At 41.0% G+C, this 17,840-nt stretch overlaps 1 protein-coding gene across 1 annotated transcript; it reads left to right on the forward strand.

Annotated features, from left to right (window-relative positions):
• Positions 1-15,016: 15,016 nt before the first annotated feature.
• APCS (amyloid P component, serum) lies at positions 15,017-15,690 on the forward strand (the record flags this gene model as incomplete). The annotated part of the gene is made up of 2 exons (XM_082615176.1): positions 15,017-15,080; positions 15,188-15,690. The coding sequence occupies 2 exons, from the start codon at positions 15,017-15,019 to the stop codon at positions 15,688-15,690; spliced, it is 567 nt and encodes a 188-aa protein (XP_082471302.1).
• Positions 15,691-17,840: the final 2,150 nt, after the last annotated feature.

The following is a 17,840-nucleotide window of genomic DNA, read 5'->3' on the forward strand; positions in this document are numbered from 1 at the left end:
AGAAAATGCAGGTAAAATAAGGGTTTTAAAATTAATTAATATACAATTTTAAGGAAGTATTTTAAGGAAGTATTATTAAGTAATGTGATTTCCTATTATAGTGTTTGTCACGTTCTAGACCTTCAAATATTAGTTTCCTTCCCCCAAGGCCAACACACACAGACACACATATACTCCAGCAGACTGAATTGCAGACTGGTACCTTTTAAATCTGCTTTTATAAAAACCTTGTCTATGTGCTAGGCCCATCTTTTGGTCCTCTAGGACTCATCTCTTCTGCCACCTTCTCTCTTCTGCCAAAGGCACTTGTCATCTTCATGAAGATTTTGCTTGACTTATTGTTGGGTTTGCTGCAGCTATTTCCTCCCTTAACATTTCATACAGGTTGAAAAAAGGGTGTAGGAGAACTTGGCCTAAGCTACAGAGTGACCTGATGGATGGAAAAGAGCCCATGGATTTTTTCTTTTCCAGCATGTTTTTCCTCCTTTTCGCCCTGAGATAAAGAAAGACTATAAGGTGGCCAGAGGAAATAAGGGCAGATGCTTCTACTGGCTACAGAACACTGAAATACACGAACACAAGGCCCGGCACTTTATAAGTGCTCATCAGTTCATCCATCCAAAGTTGTATTAAGAGCCCTGTGCTGGGTACCAGGAATGCAGAGATGGATGCAAGCATGCCTGTCCTTCTCAAGTCTCTTCAAGTTTGAGCTAGCCATGCTATTCCCTTTTCTTACCCTCATCTTTCTCACCCTACCCAAATTCAGTTCACCTATGTGAATACCCTAATCTTCCATCCTGACTTCATCCTCTCCTGAACTACACCAGGTAGAACTGAGTGCTCATTCCTTTGTGACCAAACTCTCCCCCCACGGTCCCTACCACCCTGACCTCCCCTAGCTGTGTACCTATCCCAGCTTCTGCATATAGACACACCTCAGGGATACTGCGAATTTAGTTCCAGACCATCAAAATGAAATGAACATCACAATAAAGGGAGTCACAAAAATGTTTTGGTTTCCCAAGTACATATGTTTATACTAGACTGTAGTCTTGTATGTGTGCATTATGTTAAAAAAAAAAAGTACATAACTTAATTTAAAAATGTTCCTGTTGGTAAAAAGCCACTCATCAACTTGTTCAACGTACGTTGCCACAAACCTTCAATTTGTAAAAAAAGAAACCACAATATCTGCAAAGCACAACAAAGCAAAGAGCAAAGAGATATGCCTACCTTTTTTTTTTTTTTTTTTTTAACATGATGGTCTCTCTCTTGAGAGCCTGAGCTCCTTAGGGATACAGAATCTATCTGGCTTAGGACAGTGACTGGTACATTATAAATACTCGGCACTTATATTTTGAGTGAAAGTATGACAAATTTCCTACTAAAAGCTATATATATTTTAATGGAATACACCATGATAAATAATACTAAAATACTTAAAATATGTGCAAACAACTGTGGCAGCAGACATAAAGGAGCAACTAGTGTTGCCTGGGTTGAGCAGAGAGAGGAAAAGAGAGTAGCTGTCAATGATGCTGACCATGATGATGAAGGCAGCCTCGATCAATCTATTTTCTATCATGCACTCTTCTTGTCACTCCTCTCTGGCCACACAGGACTTCTTGCCATTTCTCATTCTGGGATTTTCCTGACTTCAGCTCTTGAATTGTTTTGTGATGATTTTGATCAAGATGTATCTAAACGTGTATGTGCATGCATGCATACAGCACTGCAATATAAAATATACTTCTTACTATGGGTCTGAGTCAAAATAGTTTTACAAAACCCTAATCTAGAGCAACAGATTTTTATCTTTGGTATATGAGAGATTTCTTTGAAAATTTGATGAAAAAATGCACACATGCCCACACTCACAATATTTTGCACACAATTTTAGGGAGTTCACAAACCCATTGAAACCCCTTCAAGAACCCCTTAAGGATCTGTGGACTTCAGCTTCAGAACCGACCCTTACGGTACATCAGGTGCTGATCCTAAGATACTAGCTTCACTTATTAACCCTCCCTGTCTTCTGTGTGAGACAAAAGAGAGATTCCAGGAGAAGGCAGCCCCTATGCCTGGGACCCTTGACCTTCAGCGGTCTGTTGAAGACAGAAAAATCACAGGTGGCCAAGATGTGCCTCAATCCTGATTTTGAGGTTAAAAATATGACAAAAGTGTAAGATAGAAAATGGAAAGATTGGCCTTGGAGTTGAAATAACAATGGGTCATTTATATTCAAAATATAGGAAACTATAAAAATAGATGTTACTATACTAGCCTTTTCCAATGTATTTTCTAGTTTTAACAGTTGAGGTACATAAATATTTCTTAATTAAACACATAACCACCCATCCAAGAGACAAAAGTGTAAGTTATAAAAGAGAAGAGCTCTTCAGAGGAAGAACTCCAGTGGGAAAAGACATGGGACACAAATAAACTTTCAGACCCCACTCACCCGTCAGACGGGAAACTGGGCATTGCTGGGCTCAATTTATTAGAAATTGCGTTTCACACCTAGAGAAGAGCAATCAAAGTCACTTGCCCAGAATTAGCCATTGCCACTCCAAATAGCTACCACATAGCCATTATGGAATTAACAGTTCTCAAAGGCTTTAGAGCAGGGGTCCCCAACATTTTTGGCACCAGGAACCGGTTTTGTGGAAGACAATTTTTCCACAGACCGGGTCGGGGTGGGGTGCGGACAGTTCAGGTAGTAATGAAAGTGATGGGGGGCAAGCGGCAGAGGAAGCTTCGCTCGTTCACCCGCCGCTCACCTCCTGCTGTGTGGCCCGGTTCCCAACAGGCTGCGGACCGGTATCCATCCGTGGCCCGGGGGCTGGGGACCCTCGCTTTAGAGGGACAAGAAATTTTTGAGAAAAGGAGTTCTCGATGAAGGCACCATTCCTTGAGAAGAGACACCCCTCTGTTCTCCCTGTGCTCAGTTTCCAGGGCTGCGATAATAATGTTGTTTTAAAGGGTCTTTGTTTTCACCTATAAAAGTAAAGGGTACTCCACCTAAATACACACTATTTAAGTGGCCAGTGGGGATGAACTCATGGAAAGAAGGGCCTCTCTTGTTACAACTATTTATTTTTCAATCAGCAAATGGTTAAAGAGAGTCTTTTTGAAATGCCTATTAAGGATCATATAACTGAGATCATGGAAGTGGGGACAGTCTCAGGTGGTCCCTGAGATTCTTTAACTGAAGTCACTGGGTCACCGTCACTGGGTCTGCTCCACGCACAGGCAAAAGTCAAGTACCAAATGGCCAGGTGAGGTGGGAGCCAGGAGGATTTTCAATTAAAATGCTCCCACATAAGAAGAAGTCATCAAAGTGCTCCTGGAGTATTGCTGACTCAGCAGTCACGTGTACCCTGATCAGAAAGCCTGGCTTCTGCCTTCTTTCTGGAGCATGAGTAGAAGAGCAGGTTAAGTGCTTGAACCAGTTCACAACACAGCTTTCTATTTGGTCTACGCATGAGCTGTGAAATGTTCGTAAGGAGGAAAAACATTGGCCAGGACTAAAGGTCTCCTGATGAAATGAGTCAACCTGTTAAGAAATGCTTCTGTCCATAGCTCTGTACATGGTATCCTTGGCTTCCATGTACCCCACACTGTAAACAACAGGGTCCAACAGCAGAGAGATGATGGTGTAGGTCTCAGAGACGGCCTATTTTCTACTGAATTGGCCAGCTCGGTCTTGAGGTAAGTGATAGAGGCACAACCATACCAGGCAATGACCATGGTGAGGTGGGAGGTACAGGTGGCAAAGCCCCGAGATGAAGCGATCCAAAGCATGGTAGAGGTGATAAGGGCTTCTGTGCAGGAAATGTAAACCAAGCCCATGAAGCCTGAACATATGTGTGGGGAATAAAAAACTGTTTACTCGGGGCTTCCCTGGTGGCGCAGTGGTTGAGAGTCCGCCTGCCGATGCAGGGGATACGGGTTCGTGCCCCGGTCCGGGAGGATCCCACATGCCACAGAGCAGTTGGGCCCGTGAGCCACGGCCACTGAGCCTGCGCGTCCAGAGCCTGTGCTCCGCAACGGGAGAGGCCACAACAGTGAGAGGCCCGCATAACGAAAAAAAAAAAAAAAAAAAAAAACAAAAAAAAAAAAAAAAAACTGTTTACTTCATGGATAGGAGTGGCAATAAAGGAGTGTTTCATGGCAAGAAGGAGATCACAAAAGAATGGGCCACCACAGCATCACAGAAGTATAAGTGGAACAGGGATGACATCTAGACAGCTGCTATATCTGGGCTAGTACTAAAGAAAACACACACCAACTGGGCACACACCCCCTTGTTCACAAACTCTACACCTCAAAGATTTTCACATGACCGCATAACAGCTGGTGATGGTCAAGACAACAAAGAACAGGAGGATTGTTCTGAGACATGAGATTTGAGGGTACTAGGTAATGAGGACCAATGTATATGGTCTCTGAAATAGCCTGTGTGCTCAGGAAGAAGGACGTGGCCAATTTGGTGAGAACCAGGACAGTGGCATTCCCTGACAAGGTGAAGATTCGCACAACAGCACTCACGAAGATAGAGGTGCCCGGCAAGGTGAACTCTGTCAGCTTTTGTGAGCTTCTTTCTCTGTATTCTGTAGTTTTAGGGATGTGAATTAAATGGGTGAACATGGGAAAATTATCTTGTACTGACATGGACTCTAGGTCCTGGGCAGAAACATGACACAGGGCAAGATAAGATGACAAGAGTGAAACAAGACAGCTCTAGCTAAGACCTCTTGCAGCCACTCAAGTGAGAAATCTGCCCACGTTTCTTCAGTGCATGTATTCTCTGTCACTACAGACTGAGAAATGCATTCCTATACATAGAGAGGGGAACTTTTCTCTTCAACAAACTTAAGACACAGTCACACCAAGTTCCTGCCATTATATTTTTTCTTCTTTTCACAGCTCCTCCCCCAGATGCTGTTCTCAAAAAGGGATGATGAACAGCAAGGAGGTGCTTATGGCCAGTGGGTTCCAATGAATAAAAAAAAGTTTAATGGATTAAAAAAATCCATTTCATCAATCAAGATGAATTTTATAAATATGAGGATGAAGATGAGTGATTCCAAATAAATGAATGATATTTGAGGGATGTAGAGAAGCATAAAGACTGAGAAATGGATATTGTGACATTCTAGAGGCACATGACAGTTGAATTCTGAAATCAGAAGTGAGATTTCATTGAGGGAGGCTGATCTAGACAGAGGCCTGAACCCAAAAGGAGACAAGACAAATTCATCAGGGAATTTCTTTTATAAATGAACCCTGAAATTAAGACCAAAGAACTGAGATCAAGGGAAGACTCCCATGTACCAACAGGACCTAGAAAGGGAGAGGCCGATCTGTGACTGTGCCAGAATTGGGAAGGGCAGGTAGGAGTCAGCCAGCAGTCTGGAGCTGGCATTTAGAGTCTGAAATCGCTTCTTTGGTGGAAAGGTCAGTCATAATCTCAGGTAAACACTGATTTTTCTCTGTCACTGGGTGAAACGTTATGCAGTGGGAAGCAGAGACACAACAGCCACTATGTCAAAAACAGACTATCTATAATCTGCATGGGAAACACACAGTGGATCCTGAGTCCCCGACAGAAATCTTGCTTCCTTCCTTTTGATCCTTGTCAGAATTACTGCACAGGTTCCTAAGGAAGGGAAGACCTCCGTTTTTCTACCTCCATCATCCTCTGCAACCTGGCTCCTGTCACACACCCTTTAAGGAAATTGCTCTTTCAAAGGTCACCGATGAAGTTTTTATTGCTAAATCCAGCATCCTTTCTACTTAGATCTCTCTGATGCATTTAATACCACTGGACACTGCCTCCTGGAAACTTACATTAACTTGGTTTCCATGACACTATACACACCATCCTTCCCTCTACCAAACATTACTTTTTGTCTTTCTCCCTGACTCTCCCCTTGCTTCCAACCCTAGGAACCCAAATGTTCCCTCACATCAGTACTTGGTTCCTTGACCTTTGCTCTCTTCTCCCTTCCACTGAAAGAGATAATCTTTTTCTGTTTCATCATCACTTATACGTTGATTCCTCTGAAACCTCTATTTCTAATCTCAAGTGGCACTCACATATTTCAAGTTCTCCACTGGCCTGCTCGACATGTAGGTCATACTATGATTTCAAATTTAGCATTTTAGGAACCAAATTTATCATCTACCCTCCACCTCTTCCAAATGAACTCCCTCTCAGTTGTTTTATCTGCACTAATAGCACCATATTTTTCCAAATCATATGCAATCAGAAGTTTAAAATATGGGACCAAATTAGAGTTTACTCTATGTATCTTTTTTTTTTTAATCTCAGATTTGCCCTTTTTCTTTTACCATAAGACTCTGCCATCAGTCTAAGATTATTTACCTTTGATCTTATTCAACCACCCATCAGTGTGATAATCAGTTACTCTTGATGTCTCCATTGCCTCTTTCCATCTACTACAAGTAAATGCTCTTAAATTTCCTTACGGCCAACAGAACATATGGCAAATAGTTCTTTATAAGCACCAAAATCCTCTTTTCTTCTCTGACCCCATGTTCTTTTCTCCTTCAGTCTCTTCCTATCCAGGCTCTCCCAGTGGTTACTATGACTTTGTCATCCATAAATACCCCAGGCCTTAGAAGGAATCTTTCAAGTATTCTTTAACCCCTCAGGTAATCTTCAGTCAGGTCTCGCATCTCTGCCTTCTGCCACACCCTCTTCGCAGCACTGCCAGTGCCCTCTCCTCCCATCCTCTCTAAAGGCACACTTTACTGCATGCCAGCTGATGTCACCAGGACAACGCTACTTGAGGCACACGGGTGACCCTGCTTCCATTCAACACTTGCCATCTTTCCTCCCCTATCCTCAGTCTTTCCAGAGCCACCCAGACAGGAACCAATACCTCTCACCTGAATTTTCACTGGCAGGAAGGTACCCAGGAACCTCTCAGCAACCACAGGGATTGGCTCACCTTGAGAACTCAACTCAGTTCTACAGACCCAGGATTCATTTTCCTATATTCTGACATCAGAACCTTCCTTCCTGCAACAGAAAGAATCCACAGTTTCCACTTTGGCTGCTGCTGAAGCTCAGGCTAGTTTCTTCCAAGACCTAAGAAACATATTTGAGAGAAGGAAACTAAAGAACAGAATCACACCTCACCTCCTCTCCCCTCTTCCCATTCTACTCTGAAACTTACTTTCCAACCCAGCTGGTCTCTTCACAGTGGCTGAACATATATTTTCACGTCCAGCTATAAACTTTGGCACTCGACCCTAACAGTCATATAGACTTATCATCCCCCAGGCCAGCTCCATAGCCTCATCTCCCATTAGAGAAGACACTCTTCTACACTGATCTCCAAACCATCTTTGGTGGACATAATGATACTTTAGTAATTTCTGATGAAAACTAGAAGCAATTGCTGGACCCTATATTCTCTAAATTTTATGGCATTCATTAATTAACATATGGGAAAGGGAAGAGCCTAGTACCTGGGTTCCCAGTAAAGGTTATCTCCCAGTTCTTACTTACAGCAGATTTGCTTATATTACTCAACTGGATTCTACTTTCTGTTTACTACTGTTCTATGTAAAAATTCCCCACCCTGCTTGAATCATGTGATTCTACTAATATATACTGGGCCCCTTTCATGTGCAGAAGTAATAGTTAAGTAAAACAGGTGATATAAAAATGAATAAGACCCAATGCTCAGCCTCAATCAAGAGAGGATAAGAGATAAATACACTAATAGCTATAACATGAGAAAGACATGGTGATATCCATAAAAAGATTCAAAATGACAATAACCATCCAGACATTTTTCCACACACTTTATGCATATTATAGTATCTCATTTATGCTCACAATAACACCGTGAGGTAGATAGTTTTATCTTTGTTTTGAAGAAAAGGAAAGCAAGGTTCAGAGAGGTTGAGTGGCTTTCACAATAGTCAACCACTAGTAAATTCTACTCCAAAGTCTTTGGCCTTAACTGCACGGAGAGTTGGAAAAAGGCAAATTAATGTCTGACTGAGACATCAGGAAAATCTTCATTAGAGATTGATTTTGAAGAATGGTTAGGATTTTAAGAAACAGATGGATAAGGAACATTCAAGATAGAATGAAGGCAAAGAGTAGAAGTAAGGAAATCAGGAAATCCAGGCATGTATGGGAAAAAACAACTAGAGGCATTTGACCAGAAAACAGGGTTTGATTGAGAGGTTAATCCCAGGATGGAGCTAGATTGTGAATGGCACTGGCTTCCAACCTGAAGGATCTGCCTTTAATTATGAGGCAATAAAGTGTATAATCCTAACTCCAACTTACCCTTACTATGAAATAAGCCATATAAGGTTTTACCACCTGGGATTCAGCTGAGAAAAAGTTAGAGAGTGGGAACTGCCTATAGCTGAGCGTTAGAAGGATAATTTGAACAATGGCAGAGAAAGAGAATTCTTGGTGGCAGTTGTTGTGTCACTGAGAAGGCTGATCAGAGGTCTGCCATGGGCTGAGAGAAGAGTGAATGAACAAGAGACTGGACAAGAGTATGAAAACAGATTCTATAGAATTTAGGGGCAAGAAAGAAGGAAAATACCATGGCTAGAAAGGAGAGTGGCAGTTTGATATCTTAGAGGCAGAGCAGGTTTGAGTAGTGGATAATAGTGTCAACATTTTAAGTAGCAGCAGAAGAAATGAAGATAGAGGTCATTCGGGTTGTGCCAAGGTAGGTCACCACTGGATCCCCAGTACTTAGTATAGTGCCTGGGAATTAATAATAAATATGAGTGGAATGTACTAAGGGGGTCATCACCAAAGATTAATGTAAATGAACACTCAGTGGCCAGAGACTCAAAGAAGAAGAGAGGAAAACCAAGTGAGATGCTAACATCTCTGTAAATAATAAACAAGTTACAAGGAAAATAAGTTGTAATGAGACATGGAAAAGTCTGGCAAAAAGAAACACCATGATAAGCAGAATGGTGGCCATGGAAGTAACAACTCACCTACTGAATCAACTAGCCCTGAAAATGGATGGCACTGTAGCATCGGGCTCATACCCAGCCATCACTAACCTTAAAAGCTTTTGCACAACAAAGGAAACCATAAACAAAACAAAAAGACAACACACAAAATGGGAGAAAACATTTGCAAACAAAGCGACTGACAAGGGATCAATCTCCAAAATATACAAAGAGTGCATGCTGCTCAATATCAAAAAAACAACCCAATCAAAAAATGGGCAGAAGATCTAAATAGACATTTCTCCAAAGAAGACATACAGTTGGCCAAGAGGCACATGAAAAGATGCTCAACACCACTAATTATTAGAGAAATGTGAATCAAAACTACAATGAGGTACCACCACACACCAGACAGAATAGCCATCATTAAAAAGTCTACAAATGCTGGTAGGGTGTAGAGAAAGGGAAGCCTCCTACAATGTTGGTGGGAATGTAAATTGGCATAGCCACTATGGAGAACAGTGTGGAGGTTCCTTAAAAAACTAAAAATAGAGCTATCATATGATCCAGCAATCCCACTCCTGGGCATATACCTGGAGAAAAATGAAATCTGAAAAAATATAAGAATCCAACAGCACATTAAAAGGATCATACACCATGATCAAGTGGGGTTTAAACCCAGGAATGCAAGGATTCTTCAATATATGCAAATCAATCAATGTGATACACCATATTAACGAATTGAAGGAGAAAAACCATATGATCATTTCAATAGAGGCAGAGAAAGCTTTCAACAAAATTCAACACTTATTTATGATAAAAACCCTCCAAAAAGCAGGCATAAAGGGAACTTACCTCAACATAATAAAGGCCATATATGACAAAGCCACAGCCAACACTGTCCTCAATGGTGAAAAACTGAAACCATTTCCACTAAGAACAGGAACAAGACAAGGTTGCCCACTCTCACCACTCTTATTCAACATAGCTTTGGAAGTTTAAACCACAGCAATCGGAGAAGAAAAAGAAATAAAAGGAATCCAGATCGGAAAAGAAGAAGTAAAGCCGTCACAGTTTGCAGATGACATTATACTAAAAATAGAGAATCCTAAAGATGCTACCAGGAAACTACTAGAGCTAATCAATGAATTTGGTAAAGTAGCAGAACACAAAATTAATGCACAGAAATCTCTGCATTCCTATACACTAATGATGAAAAATCTGAAAGTGAAATTAAGAAAACACTCCCATTTACCATTGCAACAAAAAGAATAAAATATCTAGGAATAAACCTACCTAAGGAGACAAAAGACCTCTATGCAGAAAATTATAAGACACTGATGAAAGAAATTAAAGATGATACAAATAGATGGAGAGATGTACCATGTTCTTGGATTGGAAGAATCAACATTGTGAAAATGACTCTACTACCCAAAGCAATCTACAGATTCAGTGCAATCCCTATCAAACTACCACTGGCATTTTTCACAGAACTAGAACAAAAAATTTCACAATTTGTATGGAAACACAAAAGACCCCGAATAGCCAAAGCAATCTTGAGAACGAAAAATGGAGCTGGAGGAATCAGGCTCCCTGACTTCAGACGATACTACAAAGCTACAGTAATCAAGACAGTATGGTACTGGCACAAAAACAGACAGATAGATCAATGGAACAGGATAGAAAGCCCAGAGTTAAACGCACGGACATATGGTCACCTTATCTTTGATAAAGGAGGCAGGAATGTACAGTGGAGAAAGGACAGTCTCTTCAATAAGTGGTGCTAGGAAAACTGGATAGGGACATGTAAAAGTATGAGATTAGATCACTCCCTAACACCATACACAAAAATAAGCTCAAAATGGATTAAAGACCTAAATGTAAGGCCAGACACTATCAAACTCTTAGAGGAAAACATAGGCAGAACACTCTATGACATAAATCACAGCGAGATCCTTTTGGACCCACCTCCTAGAGAAATGGAAATAAAGACAAAAATAAACACATGGGACCTAATGACAATTAAAAGCTTTTGCACAGCAAAGGAAACCATAAACAAGACCAAAATACAGCCCTCAGAATGGGAGAAAATATTTGCAAATGAAGCAACTGACAAAGGATTAATCTCCAAAATTTATAAGCAGCTCATGCAGCTCAATAACAAAAAAACAAACAACCCAATCCAAAAATGGGCAGAAGACCTAAATAGACATTTCTCCAAAGAAGATATACAGACTGCCAACAAACACATGAAAGGATGCTCAACATCTTTACTCATTAGAGAAATGCAAATCAAAACTACAATGAGATATCATCTCACACCAGTCAGAATGGCCATCATCAAAAAATCTAGAAACAATAAATGCTGGAGAGGGTGTGGAGAAAAGGGAACCCTCTTGCACTGCTGGTGGGAATGTGAATTGGTACAGCCGCTATGGAGAACGGTATGGAGGTTCCTTAAAAAACTACAAATAGAACTACCATATGACCCAGCAATCCCACTACTGGGCATATACCCTGAGAAAACCATAATTCAAAAAGAGACATGTACCAAAATGTTCATAGCAGCCCTATTTACAATAACCCGGAGATGGAAACAACCTAAGTGTCCATCATCGGATGAATGGATAAAGAAGATGTGGCACATATATACAATGGAATATTACTCAGCCATAAAAAGAAATGAAATTGAGCTATTTGTAATGAGGTGGGTAGACCTAGAGTCTGTCATACAGAGTGAAGTAAGTCAGAAAGAGAAAGACAAATACTGTATGCTAACACATATATATGGAATTTAAGAAAAAAAATGTCATGAAGAACATAGGGGTAAGACAGGAATAAAGACACAGACCTACTAGAGAATGGACTTGAGGATATGGGGAGGGGGAAGGGTAAGCTGTGACAAAGTGAAAGAGCGGCATGGACATATATACACTACCAAACGTAAGGTAGATAGCTAGTGGGAAGCAGCCGCATAGCACAGGGAGATCAGTTCGGTGCTTTGTGACCGCCTGGAGGGGTGGGATAGGGAGGGTGGGAGGGAGACGCAAAAGGGAGGGGATATGGAAACATATGTATATGTATAACTGATTAAATTTTTTATAAAGCAAAAAAAGAAAAACATATTTAATTTAATCAAATATACACTGAGATTAAAAAAAAAAGAAAACTATAAGACACTGATGAAAGAAATTAAAGATGATACAAATAGATGGAGAGATATACCATGTTCTTGGATTGGAAGAATCAACATTGTGAAAATGACTCTACTACCCAAAGCAATCTACAGATTCAATGCAATCCCTATCAAACTACCAATGACATTTTTCACAGAACTAGAATGAAACATTTCACAATTGTATGGAAACACAAAAGACCCCGAATAGCCAAAGCAGTCTTGAGAAAGAAAAACGGAGCTGGAGGAATCAGGCTCCCTGACTTCAGACTATACTACAAAGCTACAGTAATCAAGACAATATGGTACTGGCACAAAAACAGAAATATAGATCAATGGAACAGGATAGAAAACCCAGAGATAATCCCACGCACATATGGTCACCTTATCTTTGATAAAGGAGGCAAGAATATCCAATGGAGAAAAGACAGCCTCTTCAATAAGTGGTGCTGGGAAAACTGGACAGCTACATGTAAAAGAATGAAATTAGAACACTCCCTAGAACCATACACAAAAATAAACTCTAAATGGATTAAAGACCTAAATGTAAGGCCAGACACTATAAAACTCTTAGAGGAAAACATAGGCAGAACACTCTGTGACATAAATCACAGCAAGATCCTTTTTGACCCACCCCCTAGAGAAATGGAAATAAAAACAAAAATAAACAAATGGGACCTAATGACAATTAAAAGCTTTTGCACAGCAAAGGAAACCATAAATAAGACGAAAAGACAACCCTCAGAATGGGAGAAAATATTTGCAAATGAAGCAACTGACAAAGGATTAACCTCCAAAATTTACAAGTAGCTCAGGCAGCTCAATATCAAAAAAAACAAACAATCCAATCCAAAAATGGGCAGAAGATCTAAATAGACATTTCTCCAAAGAAGATATACAGGTTGCCAACAAACACGTGAAAGAATGCTCAACATCATTAATCATTAGAGAAATGCAAATCAAAACTACAATGAGATATCATCTCACACCAGTCAGAATGGCCATCATCAAAAAATCTACAAACAATAAATGCTAGACAGGGTGTGGAGAAAAGGGAACCCTCCTGCACTATTGGTGGGAATGTAAATTGATACAGCCACTGTGGAGAATAGTGTGCAGGTTCCTTAAAAATCTAAAAATAGGACTACCTTATGACCCAGCAATCCCACTACTGGGGATATACCCTGAAAAAAACATAATTCAAAAAGACTCATGTACCACAATGTTCATTGAAGCTCTATCTACAATAGCCAGGACATGGAAGCAACCTAAGTGTCCATCGACAGATGAATGGATAAAGAAGATGTGGCACATATATAATACAATGGAATATTACTCAGCCATAAAAAGAAATGAAATTGAGTTATTTGTAGTGAGGTGGATGGACCTAGAGTCTGTCATACAGAGTGAAGTAAGAGAAAAACAAATACCGTATGCAGCTGCATAGCACAGGGAGATCAGCTTGGTGCTTTGTGACCACCTAGAGGGGTGGGATAGGGAGGGTGGGTGGGAGGGAGAGAGATGCAAGAGGAAAGAGATATGGGGATATATGTATAGCTGATTCACTTTGTTATAAAGCAGAAACTAAGACACCATTGTAAAGCAATTATACTCCAATAAAGATGTTAAAAAATAATAATAATAATACATGTACTCCAATGTTCATTGCAGCACTCTTCACAATAGCCAGGACATGGAAGCAACCTAAATGTCCATTGACAGAGGAATGGATAAAGAAGATGTGATACATATATACAATGGAATATTACTCAGCCATAAGAAAAGAATGAAATAATGCCATTTGCAGCAACATGGATGGACCTAGAGATTGTCATACTGAGTGAAGTAATTCAGAGAAAGACAAATGTCATATGGTATCATTTATATGTGGAATCTAAAAAAAGGTATAAATGAACCTACTTACGAAACAGAAATATAGTCACAGATGTAGAAAACAAATTTATGGTTACCAAGGGTGAAAGCAGGGGTGGGGAGGGGAGATAAACTGGGAGATTGGGATTGACGTATACACACTCCTATAAATAAAATAAATAACTGATAAGAACCTACTGTATAGCCCAGGGAACTCTACTCAATACTCTGTAATGACCTATATGGGCACAGAACCTAAAAAAGAGTGAATATATGTATATGTATAACTGATTCACTTTGCTGTACAGCAGAAACTAACACAACATTGTAAGTCAACTATACTCCAATAAAAATTAATTTAAAAAAAAAGAAACACTATGACAGTCAAAAGAAGAAAAAGAGCTGAGTGATAGCAGCTGAAAATACTAAGCTTCAGGGAGACAGAAAATACATACTCTAATTCTCTTGCTCCCCTTAGTAATGGCATGGACCTATTACTAACTATTGAATTAAACAAAGGTGAAGAGGCTTCACAGTCTTCAGCCAAAACCGGAATCCCAGAATATCCACAAACAGAAATCACGGGGCCATCACCCTGAGGGGCCCCTGGAGAGTGGAGCCAGGCCCTCCTGGTGTGGTCTCATCTCTTCCGTAACACTGCAGCTCCACACCACTCTCTTCCCAACACCAGAATCTGGGTCACAGAGGGGTGGGGCTCTGGCCGTTCCCTGTATCTAATAAGTAACTCCCACTGATTTTCCAGCCCTTCCTTCCCCACCAATAGCTCTGACTGTTGGCACCAGAGGGCAGGCCCGGAAAATCATTCATACATTATCGGTGCTCTCCATCCCCCCATCCTCACCCAGAGGTGCATATAAAGCCCAAATAGCCTGAGGCCTAAGAATGTGAATCTCAGAAGTTGAGTGAACAACCACTGTGCTCTCTGTACCCTCATCCTGGTCACTGCTGCTGCTGTAACAGCCCCAGGCCAAGAACATGAACAAGCTACTGCTTTGGGTCTCTGTCCTCGCCAGCCTTCCAGAAGGCTTTGCTCAGAAAGGTAGGGTGGTCAGGGTGTGATCAAGGAGCATGAGATGAGAAAAAGATTGTGATTTTTCTCCCTGCACTTAATGGTGAAGGTCACTATATTTCTTTCTCTTCCCACAGACCTCAGTAGGAAGGTGTTTGTGTTCCCTAGAGAATCTTCTACTGACCACGTGAACCTGGTCACAAAACTGGAGAAGCCTCTGCAGAACTTTACCTTGTGTTTTCGAGCCTATAGTGATCTCTCCTGTGGCTACAGCCTCTTCTCCTATAACACCCAGGGCAAGGATAATGAGCTGCTAATTTTTAAAGACAGAATTGGAGAGTACAGTTTATACATTGGAAGAACCAAAGCTACTGCCAGAGTTATTGAGGAGTTCCCCACCCCAGTGCACATCTGTACCAGTTGGGAGTCTTCCACAGGCATTGTCGAATTCTGGGTCAATGGGAAGCCGCTGGTGAAAAAGGGCCTGAGACAGGGTTATTCTGAGGGAGCTAACCCCAAGATTGTCCTGGGCCAGGAGCAGGATTCCTATGGAGGAGGCTTTGATAAAACCCAGTCCTTTATGGGAGAGATTGGGGATTTGTACATGTGGGACTCTCTTCTGTCTCCCGAAGAGATCTAGTTTGTGTATCAGGGTTCCTACTCCCTCAATCCCACCATCCTGGACTGGCAGGCTCTGAACTATGAAATGAAAGGCTATGTTGTCATCAAGCCCCTGGTGTGGGGCTGAGGTCTGGAATCCACAAGAGCACTTGAAAATGAAATAACCAACACCCAAGAGCTCTGCGCAAGGCAACTGGATACTAAATCCTAGATCTATAGCTCTTTCTTCTTTGAATTCCCTGTCTACAATGTGCCTAATTAAAAAAAATGTATTATACCACCTGCATTTGTTTAATGCTTGCCATAGTCCCAAATATTTTCTCTTATGTCTACTTATATGTGAAAATTGGTGTTTCATTATCCAGAAAAATCAGGTTGCAAATTATGTGGAGGGAAACCTTTAAGTAACTAAAAAGGTATATCATAAAGCCAGAACACTCAACAAGTGGGGCAGCAGCAACACTTACAAGCTACTAATAATCGTATTAACAACTCAAAATGTGTGTGGAGTTGCAACAGAAATCCTTCTATTTGGTTTTCCAGCTACAAAATCAAAAAGAGGTCTGAGCTTCTGCCAAGGAGACAACTATAATGAGATAAGCAACAGCTGAGAACTTAATAGCAAGTAATGAGATGGGGAAAAAAAACTAGAAGTAGCAAGAATGAAAACTGAAAGTGTATGAGAGTCTGGAATCATTTTGGGTAAGGGCAAACATGGCTTTTTCCCTCAAAAATCCCAGTGGTACCATACAATGCCTGATTTTCATAATACTGTCCTGAAGTCATCCAGGATATTGCTCACATGAGTTCCCAGTTTAAAATCCTTCCACGGATCCCCACCTCATACAGCATACAACTTAAACCCTTTGACATGCCCCCCCCATAATCTGGGCTCCGCTTACCTCTTTAAGATACAACTCTTAGCATAGTAATTGTCTTCCCAATTATAACACTAAAAAACAATTGTGAGATGTTATTATTAGTTATTTTCATTATTATGAAAACTATGGAGCAGAGTGTCTGGCATATCCTCAACAGATATTAAGTCCCTTCTCAGAGAAGCAAGGACCCCAAAGAAAATTTTCCTGCATATGAGAAATAAGGCAGGCTTTGCCCACAGATAACAGAATATGAAGCCAAAAGACAGCATCCAGTGGGGCTTCAGAATAACCAAGTAATTACTTTATTTACCTATTTATTTATTTATTTATTTATTTATTTATTTATAGCTGCATTGGGTCTTCGTTGCTGTGTACAGGCTTTCTCTAAGTGCAGCAAGCAGGGGCTACCCTACACTGTGGTACACTGGGTTGTCATTGTGGTGGCTTCTCTTGTTGTGGAGCACGGGCTCTAGGCACGTGGGCTTCACTAGTTGTGGCACACGGTTTCTGTAGTTGTGGTTCACAGGCTCTAGAGCACAGGCTCAGTAGTTGCAGCGCACGGGCTTAGTTGCTCGGCAGCATGTGGGATCTTCCCGGACCAAGGCTCAAACCTGTTTCCCCTGCCTTGGCAGGCAGATTCTTAACCACTGCACCACCAGGGAAGTCTCCAAGTGATTACTTCTAACTCATGCATCCATTCACCCAGGATGGACAAAGAGGCAGCCACCAGACCCAGTAAAGTAGGTTGGAGCATTTAGCAACAGGCCTCAGGGCTGGGCTTACCAGAAAAGTCTATAAAGGACTTTGCCCTAATGAGAGGGCTTGAAGCTTTCTCTATGTTTTATATGGGAACTGTGGGGACGTCTGAGGTTAAAGCAACAAGGTCTCCTTGAGTCTGGGATATGCCTTAGCTCAGAGTTGAGTTGGGTGAGGATAAAAAAAAGAGATTTTCTCTTGTCCTCACTAGAAAGCAGCAATGTATAGTCACCTTTGGAGAGTAACATGGAGATTTTCTAGGCCTTCATGGTACTTCCTCTATTTACAAAGAACAGGTATCCAAGAACATTCGAAGAACATAAGGAAAACTGAAACATGACCTGAGTCACCTTTAATCCTTACCTTGATGTGACTAAATAGCTGATTAACTTATAAACTAAACTCCATTTGTGCTCCAGAATTGTCCACTTAGGTTTTGTCTGGCCATGGCCATTCTTCTGTGAGTTCAATATGGGAGATGCAAAGCGGTTCCACCATATGTTGGGGCAGTGGTCAAGGTACACACATCATG

This window comes from Mesoplodon mirus, assembly GCF_964341445.2.
Source record: "Mesoplodon mirus genome assembly, chromosome: 3".
Lineage (NCBI taxonomy): Eukaryota > Metazoa > Chordata > Mammalia > Artiodactyla > Ziphiidae > Mesoplodon > Mesoplodon mirus.